Genomic DNA, 20,487 nt, shown 5'->3' with positions numbered 1-20,487 from the left:
ATTTACAAAAATCAGCTCTGTATTTGGCATGAAGAAATAGGATTATGGTTCTTCTTGTGGGAAATAGGGTAAAGGTTTTATTGGACCACTTGCTTGATACTGGAATTCTGGTGCCTTATTGATAAAGCAAATTAGATGGTAAATAATATCATTGTAGTTTTGAAGTCAGTCGTGAGAAATCAGAAGGAGTATTTTCACTCTGTTGGCGTTGAAAATCACTAACAGCTGTCGTGCTTAGTACTAAACATATCCTAAATGCAAAATACAGAAGAATGCTTTTGACAACATAGTCCTCCCGTCTTTTATAAACTTATGTGTGATTAAGGGTCAGTTTTATTATTATTTTTCTTTATCTTTAACCTTGAATTGTATTAAGCAGTTGGATCTACTTCTGAAACTTTTTTTATCATGCATTGTTTTGATAAAACTATAGTGGCACCTTTATAGCAAGGTCATTCAACTCTTCAAGCTGTAGATATTTAAGCACCAATATATTTTTTGATGCTGTTGACTTGATGGGAAGTTTTAATGTGAAAGTTGTTGGAAATTCAATATTAAGGGTTTGTGCTTTAATAGGAATCTGAGAATGATTTCAATGCAAGGAACTGTTAAAAGAATGTCTGTAGAACAGGAATTCAGGGCTCCTTTGAATTGTGTTTGTCTGATAAGTTTATTTGGAAATACTCTGAGAAGAAATAGGCTGTGTCAGCTTTAACCAGCATCTAAAAAAGACTGATTCTTTAAGAGGGAGGAAATATGGCACCAACATGGAAAAGAATATAGGTAGAAACCTCAGGGGCCTAAATTTAGGGAAGAAAAATTGTGCTGCAGTTTCTATAGAATGTAAAATCACAGTCTAGGAAGGATTTAATTTTGAACAGAAGAAAATACAATTTTGAAAGGAATCTCTCCTCACAGTTCAAGGCAGGATAGCAAAGTTACTGACTCTTCACAAAACAACCTATCTTTTTGTATGTAAATAAAACAGATTTTTGTGCTACACATGAAAGAAGTATTAACATGAAATTTAAATCTAGGTGGTGTGTTTTAAAGCCAGTGTCAATGCTAATGCATTTTATGAGTGTGGGTACTTCCCTTTTTCCCTTTTTCTTAGAATTTTATCATTTCACAAGTACTAGATTTTGTGCTCATGAAATATGACATATTTTTAGATCTAGAGACCAAAGGCTTTTCATTTTCAGTGGAACAAGGTACAGCCAGACTGCAGAAAACATTTCCTCATGTTGCTATGTCTCAGATCTCATGGCTTTAGCTGAGGTTAGTTCCTTGTCCTTACACTGCCAGTGCTGCTCTGGGAGTTGTGAAAGAGTTGCTGAGTGTCTTGAGAAATAACCATGAAGTGTGTGGGTGCCTGTGGATGTGTGTTGAGATCACAGCACCGTTGTCACGTAGTAGTTTTGATCACTTCCAGCTCGAACAGCTTCGAGTTTAATCCACAAAAAGTGTGAAGTCTCTTAATATCTGTTCCATTTGCATTTCTGACTGCAAGCCAGTAAAATGATGTTAATTTAGCAACATATTCTAATGCGTGTCAGTACTGTACTGTGACCCTTTTTATGTTCAGTAACAGTGTGCTATTTATTCCAGGATGATGTGATGATGCCACAGCGGGTTAGGCTGCAGCACGAAGTTGCCATTCAACACCCAAACAGTGTGAGTACTTTTTTCTTGTGTGTATTTCTGGGTTTTTCTTTGACAGAGTTCCGGATACATCTTTAAAAGGATATGAAAATTTCACAGTGGGGCTGGTGGAGGCAAAGCAATAACCAGTGTATTCTTTTCCTTTATTTTTAATCCTTGCACTGAACAGGAGCTTTGATTGAACTTCTTTTCTTCCTGTTATTTTCTCTGTTCAGAAAACCAGATCTCATTACAACAGTTGATACTCTTTTGCAAATAAGTATATAGGTTTGGTTAATGTCTGTAAGCTAAAGGAGAATGCCTTTTTTATGTAGCCCTTCTAAGTCATGTGAAAAGCTGCAAAGGATTGGCTACAGTTCTGGTTTATCTGCTTTTAATAATTAAAAAACTGTAAACCATAGGGAATGTATGGGTTGTTGCCACTGATGAACTGGCCTACAGTTCAGCTGATGTTTCTCTCTCTGCCTGCCTGCAAAAGAAAACATCATTAGAATTCCATTCTTTATTCCTGTGAAATAAACTGTCAGGAATATTCTGAGAGATAGTTTTTCTCTGATCTGTATGATTTGGGTTTTATATGATTTTCTGTGATTAGGGTCAGTATTCTTTAGAGAGAGTTTGTGCATGTGTTCTACTTATCCAAAGATTATATATAAGTAACTTGTTATGGTAGTTAATTTGTCAATACTATTGACAAAGATATTCCTTTATAAACACGAAAACTGAGTTTGTATTCCTATCAGCAACATTCAGCAAAATCAGCCTTGTTGTTTTCACATCTCTGACATTTTTTCTTGTGATAGTTATTTCAATGTGCAAGAGGTTTCTGGAAAGGAAAGGTCGATTGACTTGGTCTGTCACAAAGGTGTTTCCTGCAGGTGTCTGAAGAAAACACACAATTTTAGGATTATTGCTCTCTGTCAGCTAAACACCTTTTGAACTTTTCCTCCAAAACACACTTGCTTCAAAGTAGAGATGATTGCAGTCTTTTTAGCTGAGGAATGTCTGCCAAACAACCTGCTGCTTAGTGCTGGGATGTGTACCTGCTCATCACACCACCTGTACTAGGGCTCTTCTGAAATCTGATCATCCTCACAATGTAATTTATTAAATTATAGCTTTAATAGTACCTGAGTAGCAGTTAACCCACCTCGCATTACAAACACAATAAAATGATAAATAGAAAGTTGTTTTTGTTCTGATATCAATCAGGTAATGTAATTCTGTAGTCAGAAGCCAAAAACCAGAAAGGCAAGTTGATCCAGTGTGCTTGTTTTATGGAAATTAGTGCTAAGAGCTATCATATTTCTTGCTTATATGGCTTCTATAGATGTAAACTAAGACTTTTTAAAAGAGACTCAATTCAGCTAAACAGTCTGTAGTCTTTTTAGAAAACACTTGAACTGTTTTGTTTATATTGTTATCCTTCAGTGCCCAACAACTTCCAGTATGAACTATTAAATGACAATCAAACAAGAAATAAAGAGGACCTGAGTAGACTGAAGGGTCTTTGTGATCTATTCTAAGCAACACAAGCTTGTTACTGCCATGGTCTAAATTCATGTAAATTTATGGTCCTGTTTCACTGTGGTGCTTGTGGTGGCCTGGCCTTGGCTGGCTGCTGTCACTGCTCAGAAGGACAGGGTGGTGGGAGAAAGAGAAGGTGAAAGAACTCGTGGGTCAAGATAAAGGTAATTTACTAAAAGCAAAGGAATAGACCTTTGGTCAGTTTGGATCAGCTGCCCTTAGTGCCACCCCAAGCCCTTGCCCACCCCAGTGTCCTGGAGAGCAGGAATGTTGGAGACACAGCCTTGGTGCTGTGGGAGCAGGAGCCAGACCTGGTGTGTTACCAGCACACAGCACTGGGAGGGCTGTCGTGGGCAAAATTAACTGTATTTCCACCAGACCCAGCACATTTTCTATGTTACAGGTATAGAAAATATGTGGAATGCCTGTGTGGGGTACAACCTTCTTGGGTTAATGTTGGGTCTTACAGAATTCTTAATTCAAAGGCCTGAAGGGGAGAGGGGAACATATCCAGCTGTTTCTGGTGAGCAAATAGATCAGTTTGCTCCAGAGTCCCTCAGTAGTTCTGACACAGCTTTGAGAAAAGTTGACCTGGGCACAAATCTACTGACCAGTGTCCAGGTGGACTTCTGTTCTTAAAAGAATGATCTCTCTGCTGTCCTCAGAATAATCATGCCATTCAATTTTCTGGCCTTGGAAGATGTTTGGGGATGTTTGAATGAAGTTTTGTTCTGTATTTGAAGTTCTGGCCTGGCTTCAATCAGTCTGATAAACCAGAGTAGGTGGAGGGGCAAAAAAAAAAAAAAAAAAAAATGCAGAAGGTTGAGAAATGCCTGTGAAGCAGTGAGCTTTTTTGGTTTGTTCCTGAAATTCTAATTTGCAGACTTGCACTTTCCACTGTTTTGCAACTTCTTCTGACCTGGATTTTTGACTTTATGTAGTCTCAATATACTTTCAGAAATTTTATTCCTTATCCTAGTCCTGCTCGTTGTTACTGGGAGTCAGATTTGAAGACCAGTGTTCCCAGTGGGCCCTGATATTGTTGGCTTCAGTCTGCTGTTGTTGTTGTTGTTACTGTAGATCTACAGGTAGGAAAAGTCTCCAACTTTCTCCACCAAGAGAAATCTCCCAGGTCCTAATTAATCCCTGAGGTTCTTCCTCTTTTGTGCTACTCTTAAATACAAATTGCCTTACTCTGACTTGAAGCCTGGTTACTAAACAGCAGAACCAAAGATACCAGATGCCTCTGGGATCTTCCCCACAAGTTATTCTTTAAAGAAACCTGTGTCCCCATCTCTGAAAAAGCGAGAAGCTTGCCCCAGGCTCCGGTACTGGAACACAGCTGAAGTAACAGCAGCAGCCTTTGTGTCTCATTTCCTGTATAGACTACTTAATTGTGCTTTAAAGAGCAAGTTAATTTCTATTCTCTTAAGCTGCTCTTATCTGGAACACTCCTTTTAAAAAAAGGCTTGCAGGGTGGAACTGTTCTGTCCTTGGAAATGTTCAGAGTGCAGGATTTTGACTCTCAAAATACAAATCACTAATACATCGTGCTTTTTATTAACAGCAGCTCTCCATGACGGCTGTCACCTTGTCCTCTGATGACTATTTGACATCATCTCTAAGTCCTGTAGGCATGAATTCTATAAATAGACACTCTCAGAAGAAACAAATTTTTGAGATTTTGTGTATTTACACTACAAATTCTTAAATTCTGCTTAAGAAATAGAAGGCTCAATGCAAATCCTGACTCTCAGCAGCTGTGAAGCTCAGGGACATTGTACTGACTGTTAACAATGTAGTGGTTCCCATCCCTCTGGCACTGATTGCCCACGTGCCCTCACGTTACACTGTGCACAAAGGTGCCTTCAAATGGCCCCTGCTCTGCTCAGAAAAAGGAGGGCTTTGTCAACAGAGAATGTGCAACTCTTCTTAAAATTTCTCACTCTAGTTTTTATCCCTAGAAGCTGCATCTATCCCATTTATCCAGAGTAAGCCAGGTGTTGCTTCTTTACCAACCACAAAACATATATGCTTTGTTGGCAGCTAATGAGTGGGAAGATTCGAGATTCTATTCCCCTTAATTCTGAAAAAGTCATGCCTTCATATCTTATTTTGTATAGGCTTGTGTTCTTCTGGAGGAGATCCAACCTTGTGTACATACTAGTGTTCTATGGAACAGCATTTCTGAGTTTGGAGTAGCCCAGGAAGTTATTTCCCAAACCACACACACTGTGCAGTCTTTCACTCTGCCTCACATTTATTCTGTTATTTAATTTCAACAGAGTAGTACCCTCTGAGAACTCCCAAAGCTTTTTCTTTCAAGGAGAGAGGGGAATGCCAGAGAGATCTGTTCCCTGGGTGTCTTGTTGCTGGATGCTTCCAGAAGGCCCTGCTCTGGGCATGCTGAAAGAAAATCACTGGATCTGAGAACAATCTTGGAGACTGTGAGTAACATTAAAGAGCTTATAACATAGCTAAACTTTTCCTCACGGTCTCCCACCTCAGTGAGAAAACAACAGAGTCAGAATGTGGGCAATAGAAATATTATTTCCTCTTGTTTTCACTGGCTCAACAGGAGGTGAATCAGTACCAGTGTCACAGTGGATACCTTTGTATTTGTTGTGAAATTACTATCCTCTGTCTCAAACAGGTAGGATACCTGGGCATGTGAGAGAACATGAATATACCATTTGCATTTCTTCAATGAGCAATTCTCACTATTTTGCATCTCTAAAGCAGATTTTTGGCATATTCTGTAGCTTGGATTTAGCTCAAGAGCAGCAGTGCCTAAAGCCATTTTTATCTATTGCATTATCTGCCTGTGTTAACCAACTGCCTGAATTCTGCATATCTTTGATGGTTAATGTGACTCTGAGATAGTTGACTGGATCGAGTGAACTTGAACAATGCCTGGGCTGGTGGCTCACAGACCTGTTCACCTGCCCTGGGAGAGCTGAAACAAAAGTTGCACAATCGGCCAATGGATTGGAGAAATCCACAGATGAATCAGAGCTGAGCTGCTCCTTTCTTTAAGAGACATTGGCTGCTTCCCTCCCACCCCTACTGAACTTCACAAATTAACTACATTTAGAAGTTAAGGGGTAGTTTTTTTTTTTTTTCATTTTGGTCTGGAAACTTTTTTTTTTTTTTTTTTGGAAATTCATAATCTAATAGATAATTTTTTTTTTCTCATCTCACTGTACCCTGTGCTGTTCTGCTTGTCGGGACATGTCACACCTTTTTGCCACGTGCTAAAAAGACTGTTTTTTCCTCCCTCCCTTACAGAGAACACTAGCTTGAATGATATCATTATTTTCTTGTGGCTAAAATGATCGGATCCAGCTGATTCTGTAATTTTGTGGTGTGGAAAGACTGTGAGTCTAAGTGAGGTTTTATTAAACTGCCATAAAGCATAACTACATCATGCTGAATATTACCTCTCTGTCCTCCATTTAAATTCCATTCTGTACCTCTATTTCATTTTCATCCTTCCTGTGCGCAACGAGGTTGTTGGTGATCTTCTCTCCTTAAAAGCTTTGTCCTCTGGTTGTGGCATATAGCTTAGCAGATTTTCCTTTGATAAGTGCTTTTATTTTGGACGTGAAGTTGATTAAAGTCTTCTTTGTGTAGAACTTAAATAATCTTTTTTTTCTCCCCAGTTAATTTGCACAGCTCTCCCTCTGACTCCCTTACTCAGCACGTTTGAGACAGATCAGAGTGTGCTGCCCAGGCCTGTCCCAGCAAGCACTGCCTGTAGAGGTTAGCTTTCATACAAGAATTAATTCCTACAACAGCTATTGAAGAGACATTAATTGAGTACTGTCATGTCTTGAGTGACAAATCAAATTTGTTTGCATAAACCTGTTAGCAGGAATTTGTTCCACTAAAGGGGCTGAGTAGATCTGAAGAGGCTCTGGTCTGTCTTTGGTATAGACAGAAGGGAAAATGAGATTATATTCCATGCAGTTGTTGATTGTTCAACATCAGTTGATTTTTGATGTGGGGAAAAAAACATGTCCAGAGAAATATTTTCATGAACTAGTCTTAACTCTTCTGGTCAGCAGTATTTTTTTTATAGTCAGTTTCCTTTTACTGTTATCAAACTACAGAGTCTTTTACATTCTTCTCCAGCGTGTGGAAGATGTAACTCTGAATTAGGGCTATCCAATAAAGATACTTATAAAAACATTTTTAGTTTTCACTTCAGGAAATTGTCATTAGAGGCTTTAAAAAGTCATTTATAATATTTCAATAATCTTCTCTTGGTATGGAGGGCAGAAACTGAAGCAGCAGTTGTGTGAGGGTTTTGTTCTGAAGTGGTGACAGTGGAGAATGTTTAGAGGAAAAAATACGATTCCTTTTCTTTTTTTGCACTGAGGAATATGAGAATTCTTTCTTTGACAATGTGAGAGTATTATTCTTATATTTTCAGTAACTGGGCCTTTCCATGTATATCATCCAGATCTGCTGGAATTCAGCTGTGTCTTTGCTTTTTATTAGGCAGCTTCCTTACAGATTTTTTTTAATTTGGAATTTCTGAAAAAAACCGCAGAGCATTTTCAAAGTCACGATGTCAGTCTGAGTCTGTTCTACATTTAACCAAATAGCCCAAATGGGAAACAGCCAAACTTACACGACTTTGTAATTAAATTTGTGTTTAAAATGGCCTCCACATGCCCATAACCCCATCAAACAATTGTGATTACTGGAGTTTGATATTCATGAAAGTCTGATTGTAATGTATTTCATTCATGTAAACATATTTCATTTTTAAAACTATGTCTGAAGCATAAAATGTTTGAAAATCAAGATTCCCTCCTCCTGCTGTTCAGACATTTTGCTGAGGTGGTAACTATTACAATCCAATCAGACTTTGTGGAGCTACAGGCAAAAGAAATTGGTACCTCTTCAGTGATATTTACTTGAAGATTTTCCCAAAATGTCGTGTTCAAACTTCATGAATTCACATGTGTGACAACATCTTTTTAAATGTTCCTGTGTTGTGATGCTCACCTGGGCTCATTCTGATTTCACCACCTTGACTTCTTGTTTTTCATATAAATTCACTAAAGAAAATTCAGGCTTCCTTGGTTTTTAATTACTCTCTTTTTATGTGCTGCAAATAAACAGTAACATCCTTTTGTGGACTTTGGACTTGAACTAGTGTCAAGTAGAATGTTCAACAGGTGTTCTATAAATACGGATTGCTCCAAGATAAGAACATCTGTGGAAATGGATATTCATCTGACCTAAAGGCTTCTTTGGGGAGTCAGCACTATCAACATATTTTATAATTTTTAAGACATGCCTTAAATACACTAGGGTGTGTTTTGTATATTTACACCGAATGCAAATTACCTCACAGGTGTCATGTTTTGAAGAACAGTTTCCTCCCTTGGAAATGATTGGGAGAGGAAACACATTTTACTACCTTCTTCCTGCAGTATATAATTTTGGAAAGATTTTAACCACATAAAAATATTTCTTTCATTTCTTTTTCCTTAGTTTATTTTTCCTTTTTGATTGCATTAAATGATGATCACGAAAATCTTTCTTAAAGGAAATTACTGCATCGAAATTACTACAATAAAAATAATTGAAGTAGGGTTTGGAGACAGCAGAGGTGACATCTACCTTTCCTTAGCACAAAAGATGTGGTCTTGATTAACTAAAGCTGTTCCTAAACATTCAGGATAAGGTAAATAACCCTTATTAGCTTTTTAATTTAGGATTTTTCCATCTGTGGGCTCTCATAAAGAGGCATATTTGGGAAAAAGGTGTCGTGCCCTAAAGATAATCCTCCCTATTCTGCTTGTTATTTGGATAGTCTTTCTTTTCACAGAACACTATCTAGGATCAGATGTTATGATCTTTCTGATTAAAGCTTCACTAGGTACTTAATTACGTTCTCTTCAAGGAGCTTTCCATCATTCTGTCATATTTCTAAAATGAAACAGAACACTGCACGTTCTTCCTCAGAGTGCAGAATAAAGTTCTGTACTTTATATAACCTTTGAAAGTTGCATTTTTTTTGTACAGAAAAGCTGTGGAGTTTTTCATGCTAAAATGTGGATTTTTCTAATACCTATTTCAATAACAAAGTTTCTTAAAAGATGATACATTACAAGAAGAACTCCTGTGTATGTTTGCACATCCAGTGCCTACTGCCTTGTGGAGAGTTTGTGCTTTTGCCTGTCTTTGTTCATTTCCTCTTTTTTTAAAAACAAGGATGGAAAATATTGGGATAAAATTGAAGACCAATTATTTTTTCATCCTCATTTCCTCTTTAGTACAAGGGGTGGGTTCTGACCCATAGGCTGCCTCTTGAATAAGGAAGATTGTTTGTGGTAAAGGAAGTTGTAGTGATTAAAAAACTCAAAAACACCACATCTGCAGAAAGTGTATTGGTTTTAATTATTGCCAACTCATTTAAACTTTTTCCTCTCACCCACTTCCTTTTCCATTTAAATGTGCAAGGGAAAATGTAAAACCTAAAGTGATGAAAATAAGAAACATCTCTACCTGAATATTGCGTTTCAAAACCACAAGTGAAAAGCTGGAGCAAGTTCTGGCATGTCAGTGCCTGGGTGTAGAGTCCTGGCGTTTGAACATGACAGACATGGGACTGAAATACTCCTGTGTTTCAGTGGAGCAGTTTTGTACCTCACAGGACAGTGACTATAGGTGACTCTAAGCAGAATTTGGTAATTATGCAGTAATCCTGCATAACTCTGAATTTACTGAATGTGCTCGTTGGATTTTTATTTCACACATTGTGGCTAGCCCAGGGTACTGTGACCTGGAGAACCTCACTGTTATTTGTATTATTGATATTTATATTACTGTTATTTGTACTATTTTAGTTGTATCATGATCATATTGTACTGGCTTTATAGCTCTCCCAACTCCTGAAAATGTTTTCAGTGCAGTGGCAATAAAGTGCATATCCACGACATTTATTCTGATAATCTTGTTTAGATACAATTCATTAACTCCACTCCTAGTTGTGTGGAGTGGATTTTAGAGAAGAGAGATTCAGGTGCCTAAACAGTGATGTGTGATCCAGAAAAGAGCTGTCAGGATCCAGTTTAATAGCACTTCTTCTGTCTGCCTTCACCTCTCCTTGTGTGTGTACAGATAATTCATCAAACCTGTTCAGTTTTCCCCTCAAGTGTGAGGAGTTGAGATTTGAACCAGTTGTTCTTTGGACTTCAGGGAATTACAGTCCTTTAGCTGAGCACCTGGATTCAACATTCACTTTAGTTTGCTGAAATTATCAACAGCATTTATGAAATTATCAGTCTGGTCAGAAATCAATATAAAACTGTGAAACTCTGTCCTCTGCTTCTAATTTAAATTTCAAGCTGCCTGGAAAGAGATGACTTCACTTACTACTTGGCTGTAATTGAAAACCAGGTTTTCAGAAAAACAAATTTGAAATTCTCCTTTTTAATCTCTCACCTTTTGAAAGCTTTTTGTATTCTGTATCTGTTCAGCTTCACTGTGACTCTTAAAATAAACTAAATTTCCGTCTTGTGTTCTCATAGAATAGCTTGAGAGATAAAGTAAAGGTAATTTTTCCCTTTTACCTTTTATACAGAATTTTGTAAAGTGTCTTTGTAAGTTAGAAAAACCTAGGGATATGCAAGAGGATGCTAATGAGGGCTTGATATATGAATACTAGAAAGAGTTCTATTTTTAAACAAAAATCATCCTTGCAGCACAGGATAGATGTACATCTGACACAACCTTTGTCAGGTTTTTATCTCTGTGGTGTGCCCCCATTAAAAACATCTCTATGAACTCTTCTAACTGATATTCAGTTTAAAAGAATTTTAGATTAACCTTCTGAAAATATCTTAGTATTACTTAGCTGTAATATGAGGGATCAGTTAGGATGAGGATTGAAGTTTTCCACAGTAATTTGTTGTTGTCATTGAGGAAACATTTTCTAGTTCAGAGACATTCTGGTTTATTCTTCTGGGATAAGCAAATAACATTTTCTTTTTTTTCCATGCTTGTTATTTTGGTTATATTTAATCATACTCTACATGGTGATGTTTCATTGCCAGCAGTCCCCCAGCAAGATCTTCTCGTGGTGGTTTAGTTCCCACATCAAAAGTATTCGTAACTGCACATGCAGAACCCTGGCCTGACTCCTCACATCTCTCTGGGGTTTAAAGCTCTGTAAACATAGATACCTGGAAGATTTATGAATGCTTAGGGAAAACAAACCAAGGAACTTTCCCACCTGTTCTTGAACAGAACTCGATTATTGGAAATTTGTGTTCAGAAGCACTAAAACACTGTGGTGTTAGTTCTCAGTGGACAAACACATCCTCAATAGGAAGCGCCATCAAACTCAGGAAGAGAAATGGAGAGTTACAGTATGATGGGAGTGCAGTAGTTGGTATAAATCAGTATCAGCTTACTTTGCATGAATAATTAAGTCCTGTGGTACCCTGAAGGTTTCGTGTAGACTTCAGACTTTGAGAGGAGCAAACAGCAGAGTTCTGTCCAGTCACACTCCTGGGTTCTCCTCAGCTTTTTCCTTTTCTAATCAGAGATTTGTAAACAGTTTAGTGTTTCTATGAAACTTCATTAATATGTGTCTGTGCAGATACAGGTAACATGTAAGCCTGTAATATGCTCTGATACATATTGGAAGCTATTTCTGAACACCTACTGGCATAACAATACTAAAATTCATATTTAACCCGTACAGATACAGAACAGTATTGGATAAGGAGCTGTTGCTCAAGTGGCGCTTCAGTGACCAAATCCAAATGAGGTATCTACATTGTTCTGCCATGAACAAGACAAATCAGAATATGTGGGGGATTGTCCTTATTTTGTATTAACTAAAAGTAATGGGGTGTATTATAGGTTATGGCACTGTCAGTAGGATTGTCTGTTGTCAGTTTCCAAGTTCCAATTTTCATTTGCTGAACTAACTTTTGGTTGAAATTTTGCATTTTAGATGTCTGCTTGTGGAAAACTTCCTTTGAAAATTTCAACCAAAGTGGTTCAAATAGTCCCAAGAATGGGGTTATTGGAAAGATAATCCTCAGTGTTTTCTAGAGACCTTTAAAGTCTGTAACTATTTAATATTTGAGCAGAGCAATTGTGCCATATTATCTTATGAACATAGAAAGGGGCTAGTAAGGACTGCATAGATAATCTTAATTGTTGGAGTTGCCATGTTTTGAATGTTTATTTCATGACACTGTTTTGTTGCCACGTGGGTGTACAGCAGTTTAACCTAGGGGATTTATCTCATTTGGCTTTAGATTGTTGGTTGCCAAGTCAGAAGAGAGCCACTGGACTCTACTGAACGATACACTCGCTGGATCAATAACCTAACCCAGGAACAACTTCTTACACAGGTATTTTGCTTTCAGCTGTGACTGAAATTACAGCAGGAAAATAGAGCAAGAGGTTTCTTTGGATGGATTTTTTTCAGTCATAAGCAATACTTGATAGTTTATTAAGGTTATCAGATTCTCATATTTAAACAGAGTTTGTTGAAGAGAAGCCAAGGTTATGGTGTGGGTGATCATTACAGAACAACAACTTCACACTGAGTGAGGATGAAGCTTTCAGGTTTGGAGTGAGCCTTCCATGTCTCACTGCTGCCTGTGGTTAACTACATATGCTTTCATGTTCTAAAATTAGGGTTTTCTTTTCAAAAAGTGTATTTATATACAAAAGGGGGGAAACAAAACATCTTTCTTGAGAATGATTCTTCTCCCACCCAAAGTAGTGACCACTCCTGTATCTGTTTAAGTGTTCCTTAGGATCACTTTAAACCAGCAGTTCTTCAGGCATTAAACATTGGGCTCATGATATGTGTTTGTATGTGAGATGTGTCTTGTGCAACTGAAGATGACGGTTTTGGCATAAGGAACAGTTGTTTCATTAGGCAGGAGGCCAGTGCTGAACTAAAATAGAGACTAAAAGAGACTTTGGCAAAAACAAGTTAAGCTGTGGAAGAAATCAATCCAGCTTGTGGAGGAATGTTGTACAGAATATAAGAAATCTAATGGATGGTTAGCAGAAAACATCCCAGCAGGCTTTTAGATCCAAGTATTTGGGCTTGGGTTTTGGGATGCTATGTTAGGAAGACATTTGGTTTTCATTTCCCTGGATTTAAGTGGTTGAAAAGATTAACATATCCTTATTTGTTAGGCTTCATTATAAACTGTGTTGTGTTCCCTGTTACCTTAACTCCAAAAACCTCCTCACAGGCCCTGCTATGGTCATTGTAACACAAGGAGTAATCCAGAGACCTTGTTTTAAAATCACCAGTGGTATTACAGGTCCCTGTAATTCACCAAGGGAAAGTAATTACAGGAAAAGTTACCCATGGAATATTTGGATTTCCCTGTGAGTGTGGCATTAGAAAAAAATACAGATTTAAATGGGTGTATTTATCTGATGACAGCATCTGGATCACTGGGTTGGTGAAGAGAAGGAAAAACTTGAGGATGTAAAAGCTTGTCCTACACAATCTGAAGTATTTTATCTAAATGGCCACTGGATCTTCGATGAATCAAGTGGAAAATAAAGCAAATATCCTGATTTTGAGATTATGCAAAAAACCCCCCTTCATTTTAAATAAGATGGGAATCTATGTGTTCTGGAAGAGATGATTTAATACGGTGTTTCTGACAGTAGGATGCAAATCTGATGACCTGGGAAGTCCCTTGCAATCTTATGTGCTACAAATACCTGTTAAAGCCTTAATAAATGCATTATTTTTACATATAATTTAGAGTCACACATTTTAGAGGTAGATTAACAATTTTGGATAATACATTGCGTTTGGAACTAGCAGAACTCGTGGTACTTACCCATGAGTTTATTAACAAGATGAGATTTATAGATTCACACTATTTATGTGTTCCTCATTATTTTTTAGTTTATTTTGTTCTTCACCAAGCTTAATGTAGAAACAGAAGGTCCTCAAGGACAGTAGATTGCTGAGAATTCTGTGAAAGTCTGAAGTTTTGGGGAAATTGTGCTGCACCAGCTACAACTCGTATGTTGTTAAGCACCACAGAATCCCCTTGGAGGGAGAGTTTAGGTGCCCAATCATCAGACGAGCTTTAGCTGTGACTCCAGCCTGGGGCAGCTTGGCTTTTCCAGCTTTGGAGCTAAAATTCTACTTGGTTTCCAGAGCATGTGAGCACATGGCACTTCTCCTGCTTTGGTATCCGTTCTTCTGATTAGAAATTCAGGTAGAGGGATAATTAGTTTGCTTTTTCTTACTTTAAAAAGTATGGGGCGGAGGAGGAATTGGGAGTAAAAGCTGTACTGTAATAATCAGGGTATGAATCAATTATCTAAGGTTAGGCCTGATTTGTCCCAGTCATCTACCCTGATACATCATATGCTTTATTTTGGGTGTATTTTTTAAACTATTTTCACTGCATAAACCCCAAAAAACTATGATGATGGACCTGTGCTAATGGATTTGTAGAATCTCTGGGAGGAAAAGTCCTTCAGGGAATTCAGGAAAATTTGCTTTAATTTACAGCACATTAATCTGCAGCAGATTCCTGTAGTGAAAGCATGTTCAGCTTTTTTTCGCTGTCTCTGTACTCAGTGCCCAGCTCTTTCCAGTCACTTCTGCTGCATTTCTACACCATGCACATGCAGATTATTTGTGCTGGAAATTGGGAAACCAAGTGATCAATTGAAAAAGGAAAAAGAGCCAACTGTCAAGACCATCCCCTATCATAAGGTTTATATTATTGATCAAATAATATCCTGTGGCACTGGATTGCTCTCCTGGGCAGTGCCCAAAGGCAGGTTTGGGAGTGGAGGTTGGTTGCAGACGTTTTGGGAGGTGCCTTCAGACACCTCTGTGCTGGATGCTGGGTTTAAACTGCTTGAGTCAATAGCAGCTTTTTGGATCAAATGTCCATCCCCAGTCCTCATGCTGAGAAGATCATTCAATACAAAATGCTGCCAGCATTTTAACTTTTCCCTTAGCCCTGGCCTCTTGATGCTTACTCATCCGTTAAATGTTTCTCTAAACAATTATACTGTAACATTCCAAAGATACTTTATGGTATGCGTTAAATTTCAGAATGTACACCCCAGAGAGTGTGGTGGGAGTGAGAGAGTACAAAGAGAGCATGATGATGAAAAAACCTACTTTCAAAAAGATCAATATTTGCTTCTTCAGTGTTATCTTCTGTATAAATGACAGGTGATTAAACCCCACTTTTGTGGGTATACTGATATAAACCTTAAATATATGTGTTCTGGAAGACTTGCTCTTTCTGGCCGAGAGTTAAAAACAAATAAAAATGGACAATTGTAACTGTTCAGTAAATGCAGATTGCACTGACAGGTACATGAAGAAAATCAGCAAACAAATTAAGAGAACTGACTGCTTTGATGTTGAAGTAAGTGGAAAAAAATGTAGATTAAAACTAATCCGAGGGGATATCCGAGTCCAAATTGTGCTTGTAAATGTGATTGAGGTTTGATCATGCAGCCCTTCTTTTACACTGGAAATGTTTACTGGGCTGTGTAAATGAAAAGATCTGAATGGTTTTAAGGCTGGATTAATTGCACAAATATTTATACAAGTCATTTTTAAGGGCTGTTGCTGACTGTAAGTAAAAGCTGAGTTCCTGTCCACATCTGTTAAATCACTGCTTTAGGTTAGTTTAGTCTCTCAGCCTGTTAAGTATTCTGTTCAGCCTGAAGCACAGTTCCATCTACCATTTTTTCCTCCTCGAAGACAAGACATTTCCATGCCTTCACGTGGTTGTTCACTTAGGAAGCAGGCAGCAAACTCAGAGTGACTCGTGAGGAGACTCCTGCCAAAAGGAAGGGCCTGTGGATGATAAGGCTGGATTGTCCTAATGTAGATAAAGAACTGTCTGAAGAAGCCCCAGTGATTCTGGATGACTGTGTCTGTATGACTTCCTGATACACGCTGGACTTTGCAGGTTATCTTGGAGCTGTTGGTGTTGGATAAATCCGGAAATTGTCACAGGTGATTTGTAGCTCTTAGCAATAATCTCTGCCAACCACCTGACAGAAGAGCAATAATTAACATTTTTCATAGCACACACTCTGCTCTAATAGGTGCCTGTTACATTTCACTGACATCTTTAGAAGTTGTGCTTTTCTACTTATTAAGTCTTCCTGTATTAGAGTTTAATTAATATTTGATAAAGATTCATGCTACAAATCAGAATTTACTACAGATGCTCAGTTTGGAAATAGATCCAGCATTGTGGTGGAGTCAGAGCATGTAGCTTGTTTTTAAGGCAAGAAGGACCTGACAGCATGGCTGGACCTTTTCCATAAATTCAGTGCACTAAATATTGCATTATCATCACGTATCTCAACAGGGAACTTCTTAGTGGTCAAAAGCTGGTAGGAGTAGATTGCAAACAGGATGAATTTTCCAGGTGGGCCACAGATTGAATATCTCTGGCTTAGAGCAGCTGTTTTGTCTACCTGCAGACAGAAAATTCTGCGTTATTAGTGCTTGGGTTGGCTGTCCGTATGTCACAACTGAAATAATAATCAAGGCAGCAATCTGAAAGGGGATGTATGCAATGCCTGCTCTCTGGTTATGTTAGTAAAGGCAAAAACTGGCCAGAGGGAGAGGCTTTCTTACTTAAGAATGAATAAAACATGAAAAGGCTGATTGAAATCCCCTCCAGCCTCTCCCTCCCTCCCCCCTATCTTTGCCACTATTAATGGCTCACTTGTGTTTGTTGTCTTTCAATAAAAAGATACTCAACACTTTCTTGGGATTTTTTTGATCTCCATTTCCTCTTCCTTGACCCATGTTATCTAAAAATGTGGCATTAATAGTGAGGTCCTGATGCTTTTCTACTGAGTGAAGAAGCCACAGTAACTGGTTATTACAGCAGACCGTAGCAGTTTGTATGGGATTGAGCCTGTACCGTATAAGAAAAAACAACTGGCTGCTTCCTTTTGTGGTTGGTTGATCCTTGTTCTCCTCTGGAGGAGAATGAACCAAAGTTTCACAAGCTTGACAGTGTTTATATTTACATGTGAAAATACATGTCAAAGGGTTCATGGAATTCTAGAAAGTTTAATGAGAAGTGGCTTAGCCACATCTGTGAGCTCAAAGCACAATTAGAACTTCCCAGTGAGGCTTTATGAAAAGGCAGCTCAGGGTCACATATTTTGAACTTAGAAACAGGTTTGCTGGAATTCTGAAATGTATGCAGCTTGTGCTTTGTGTGTGTGCAGTTTTGCATGAGTTTAAAGGTGTCCCATAGGGGAAGGAGTGGTAAATTTTTCCTCTTCATATCTTGTTGGATAATTTGCATGATTAAACAAGGCTGGAATGTGGCTCATAATACATGGTAATGTTTAAATGGAACAGAAATATTGTAATATAGTATAAAAGGGACTTGTGATTACAATAAGTTTGACTTTATTCCAAAATGTTCTTGATGAATGCAGCATTACAGCATGACAGATTCTTGTATGGCAGAAAAAGCCTGATATGATTTTGATGGACGTAGAAATGTAACTGGTAGAAACCAGCTATTTCTGATGTGAGCTATGATTTGTTCCAGCTGATGGTATTTTCTTGTATTTTTAGTAATTAATCATACCCATAAGGAATGCAACAGATTTGCATCCTAAACACCCTTTTTTTTGAGACATTTGACATAGGAGATGGACAGGTAATGCCAAGTGTAAAGGAAAACTGTCAAGGATTAAATTTTCAGAAATGCATAATTGGCTTTCCAAGTTATTATTGCCATTTATGCCTCCTCAATACTCTTGAAAATTACTTTGAAAAATAGGGCAAGATGTTAAAATAAACTGAAGACTCAGTTGTTAATGCAGAGCTGCAGTTGAGGACATGGATGGAACCAGCTAGTAACTTCCAGTTTCTGAGTGCTCCACTTAACTCTTGTTTGATCTTCCATATTTATCCTGCTGATGTGCTTGTGCTGACTTCCAAATAAACAGCCCTTAAGCTTCGCTTTAGGCTTTTATATATTGACTTTTATAGCTTCAGGAACTGTACTTTTGCCTCTTTTTTGAGGGACAAAATCCAGTCTTTATTTTAAAATAATAGACAGGATATTGAAGTAGCCCTTTTTTTTTTTCCTTTCAAAACAAAAAGCCCACTCCAAATACACATTTCCAACTCAGTGAAGTTTATTTTTCAGTTGGTTGTCTGTATGTGAGAGCACAGAGCTGATACACCCTTCGCTTCTGTAATTTGCTTTCTTTGAATTTGAAGATCAGAGTGCTGATTCCACAAAAGGGGGGAAATATTTTTACTGTGGCTTCTAGTGCAATAAAAATTATGGATTTCAAACATTTTATCTGCAATGCAGCTCCCTCTTGTAGCCTTATACATAGGAAAAACATTTCTTTGTCTTTTGCAACTGGGCTCTGAACAGTTTTTCACTGTTTTAAAAATTGTGTATAAGCATGAGTTAAGCACATTCTATTTGATCTGTCACACTCAAGATTTTGTTCCTTAATAGTTTTTTATACTGACTTCGCTGTGCCAAGTTTGACATTTGTCTCTACAGTAGTTGTTGCCTTTCTGATTTTTTAACTACTTAAGGAAGCAGAGTTTTAAAATATTTACATCCACCATATCCTCTCATAAGTATTAACAATATATGTTATACTGTTATGTTTGAATTTATAGTTTTCCTTTCTGTGTTGTAAAAAAGCCAGATTCATTGTCCAATCCGACAGCTTTGGAGTATAAGAATCCAGATTTAATGAGTAATTCAGTTTTTATGTAATTTTTTTTTTCTTAGTACACGTGTGACAAACTGGGACAGGGGATTTTTATTCTGTTTTTACAGTCTTGGCAAAGCAGACTGTGATTAGAAGTTCTTGAACTGAAGTTGTGCACATAAAAAAATGACAGTGAGCTTTTCAGTGCATGTGTCTGTGAACAGCGGGTCCTTTTTCATAGAGAATGGATATTTGTCTGTTCACTTATGGCAATTTCATCATCTTAGAGGTGAGTAGCACATCCACTGATGCCTTAAAGAGCCTTGAAATGAAACAACACACTTTGGAGATTATATTAGCGTAGGAGGTGATATAAAGGCTGGTCTTTATTGGAGGCCTCCAAGGAGCAGATATGGAAAATGCCCACCCCTGCACGGGGTGAATGCAGTTTTATGAGCTTAGCAAATTAGCACAACTGACAAAAATCCCCAATTAAAGACCAAAGTGGTGAGATAATTCCTCCTCAGTTCAACCCTTTTATGAATCCTCCCCACTCTAGGTAGGAGCTGAACTCTGTTTATGAAAGTGTGTCTCCAAGAGCTGATTTCAACCTCGGCTCCCAGAGAGCCGAGATGGGATAGAGGCCTTGGACCCTCAGCTTGGAGCCTCTGGAATGTGTTTTGTCTTTTTGCCTATCAAGGTAGGGAAAAGTACTGGGGCTAGCTATGAATACAGTAATAGGCTACAGAGCTACAAAAATATGTGTCAAGAATATAGAGAATATATAAAAGCAAATGCTGCTGGTAAGCAGAATAAGAGGGCTCAGTATTTGCTGCAAACTACTTCTTGGATTTCTTCAGACCTACTGAAGCAGAAAAAGCAGATGTTACTAGACTTCTTTTTATTAGACTAAGTGGGTACTATGCATTTATGGTGTTGAGTTTATTGGAGTAGATCTGAATCATGCTTGTCAACATAAAAGATAGGTGTTCAGAAAGTTTGTATAATAAAAGGGATTATTATTTTCAGGTGTATAATTCCAGAGCATGCCAGGAGGTCTATATTTATTCTGGGTAATTCTTTGCATACCTATACTGTAATAATGTCAGAATGAAAAAAATGTAGTCTTGAATGTGTGAATCTCAGGGTTAGGATTATTTTATAAAGTAGAAAAGGCAAATTGAGGAAACTTCTTGTTGTCTGGTGAATGGTTCAAATTTTACTTAAAAGAATGTTTTAATCCTTATAACTTTGGAGGATTTATCCAGCCACAAAAGAAGTGTGCTGTCTGTAATGTAGCACAAACAGCCTTTTGCACTCAATGTGCTTGGTCTGCCTCTGGTTTGATTTTTTCCTTATCTAGTGTACACCTTTTAAGCCCCTTTGCAATGTTCTGTTTTAAAAGCTAATAAAACAGGGTCCAAGTTTATGCTTAATATCACCTAATAGTTTCACTGACAATTGAAATTTATTTTGAACGTTCATTCCAGACTTTTGTTTTTCTGGAAACCCGTTGGTTTGACACTGTGTAATTTTGGGGACTTTGGGACTATACGGGTAGGTCTTACACTCTAT

General features: G+C 37.8%; 1 protein-coding gene across 8 annotated transcripts in view; it reads left to right on the top strand.

Moving 5' to 3' along the window:
- B3GNTL1 (UDP-GlcNAc:betaGal beta-1,3-N-acetylglucosaminyltransferase like 1) overlaps positions 1 to 20,487 on the top strand; it is a 107,198-nt gene that overhangs the window by 15,614 nt on the left and 71,097 nt on the right. For 5 of the 8 annotated variants that reach the window (XM_042032718.1, XM_042032720.1, XM_042032717.1 and 2 more), the window contains 2 exons: positions 1,609 to 1,674; positions 12,483 to 12,578. In XM_042032718.1, coding sequence (XP_041888652.1) covers positions 1,609 to 1,674; positions 12,483 to 12,578 — 162 coding nt within the window. Of the gene's footprint in view, positions 1 to 1,608; positions 1,675 to 5,494; positions 5,637 to 6,851; positions 6,952 to 12,482; positions 12,579 to 20,487 lie in introns of those variants that run through there. The other 3 variants (XM_042032723.1, XM_042032726.1, XM_042032721.1) reach the window with 3 other exon arrangements.

This window comes from Corvus kubaryi, unplaced genomic scaffold (assembly GCF_017639235.1).
Source record: "Corvus kubaryi isolate FWS band 111438036 unplaced genomic scaffold, C.kubaryi_AGA036_p1.0 37353, whole genome shotgun sequence".
NCBI lineage: Eukaryota > Metazoa > Chordata > Aves > Passeriformes > Corvidae > Corvus > Corvus kubaryi.
This window is presented reverse-complemented; position numbering and strand designations above follow the sequence as displayed.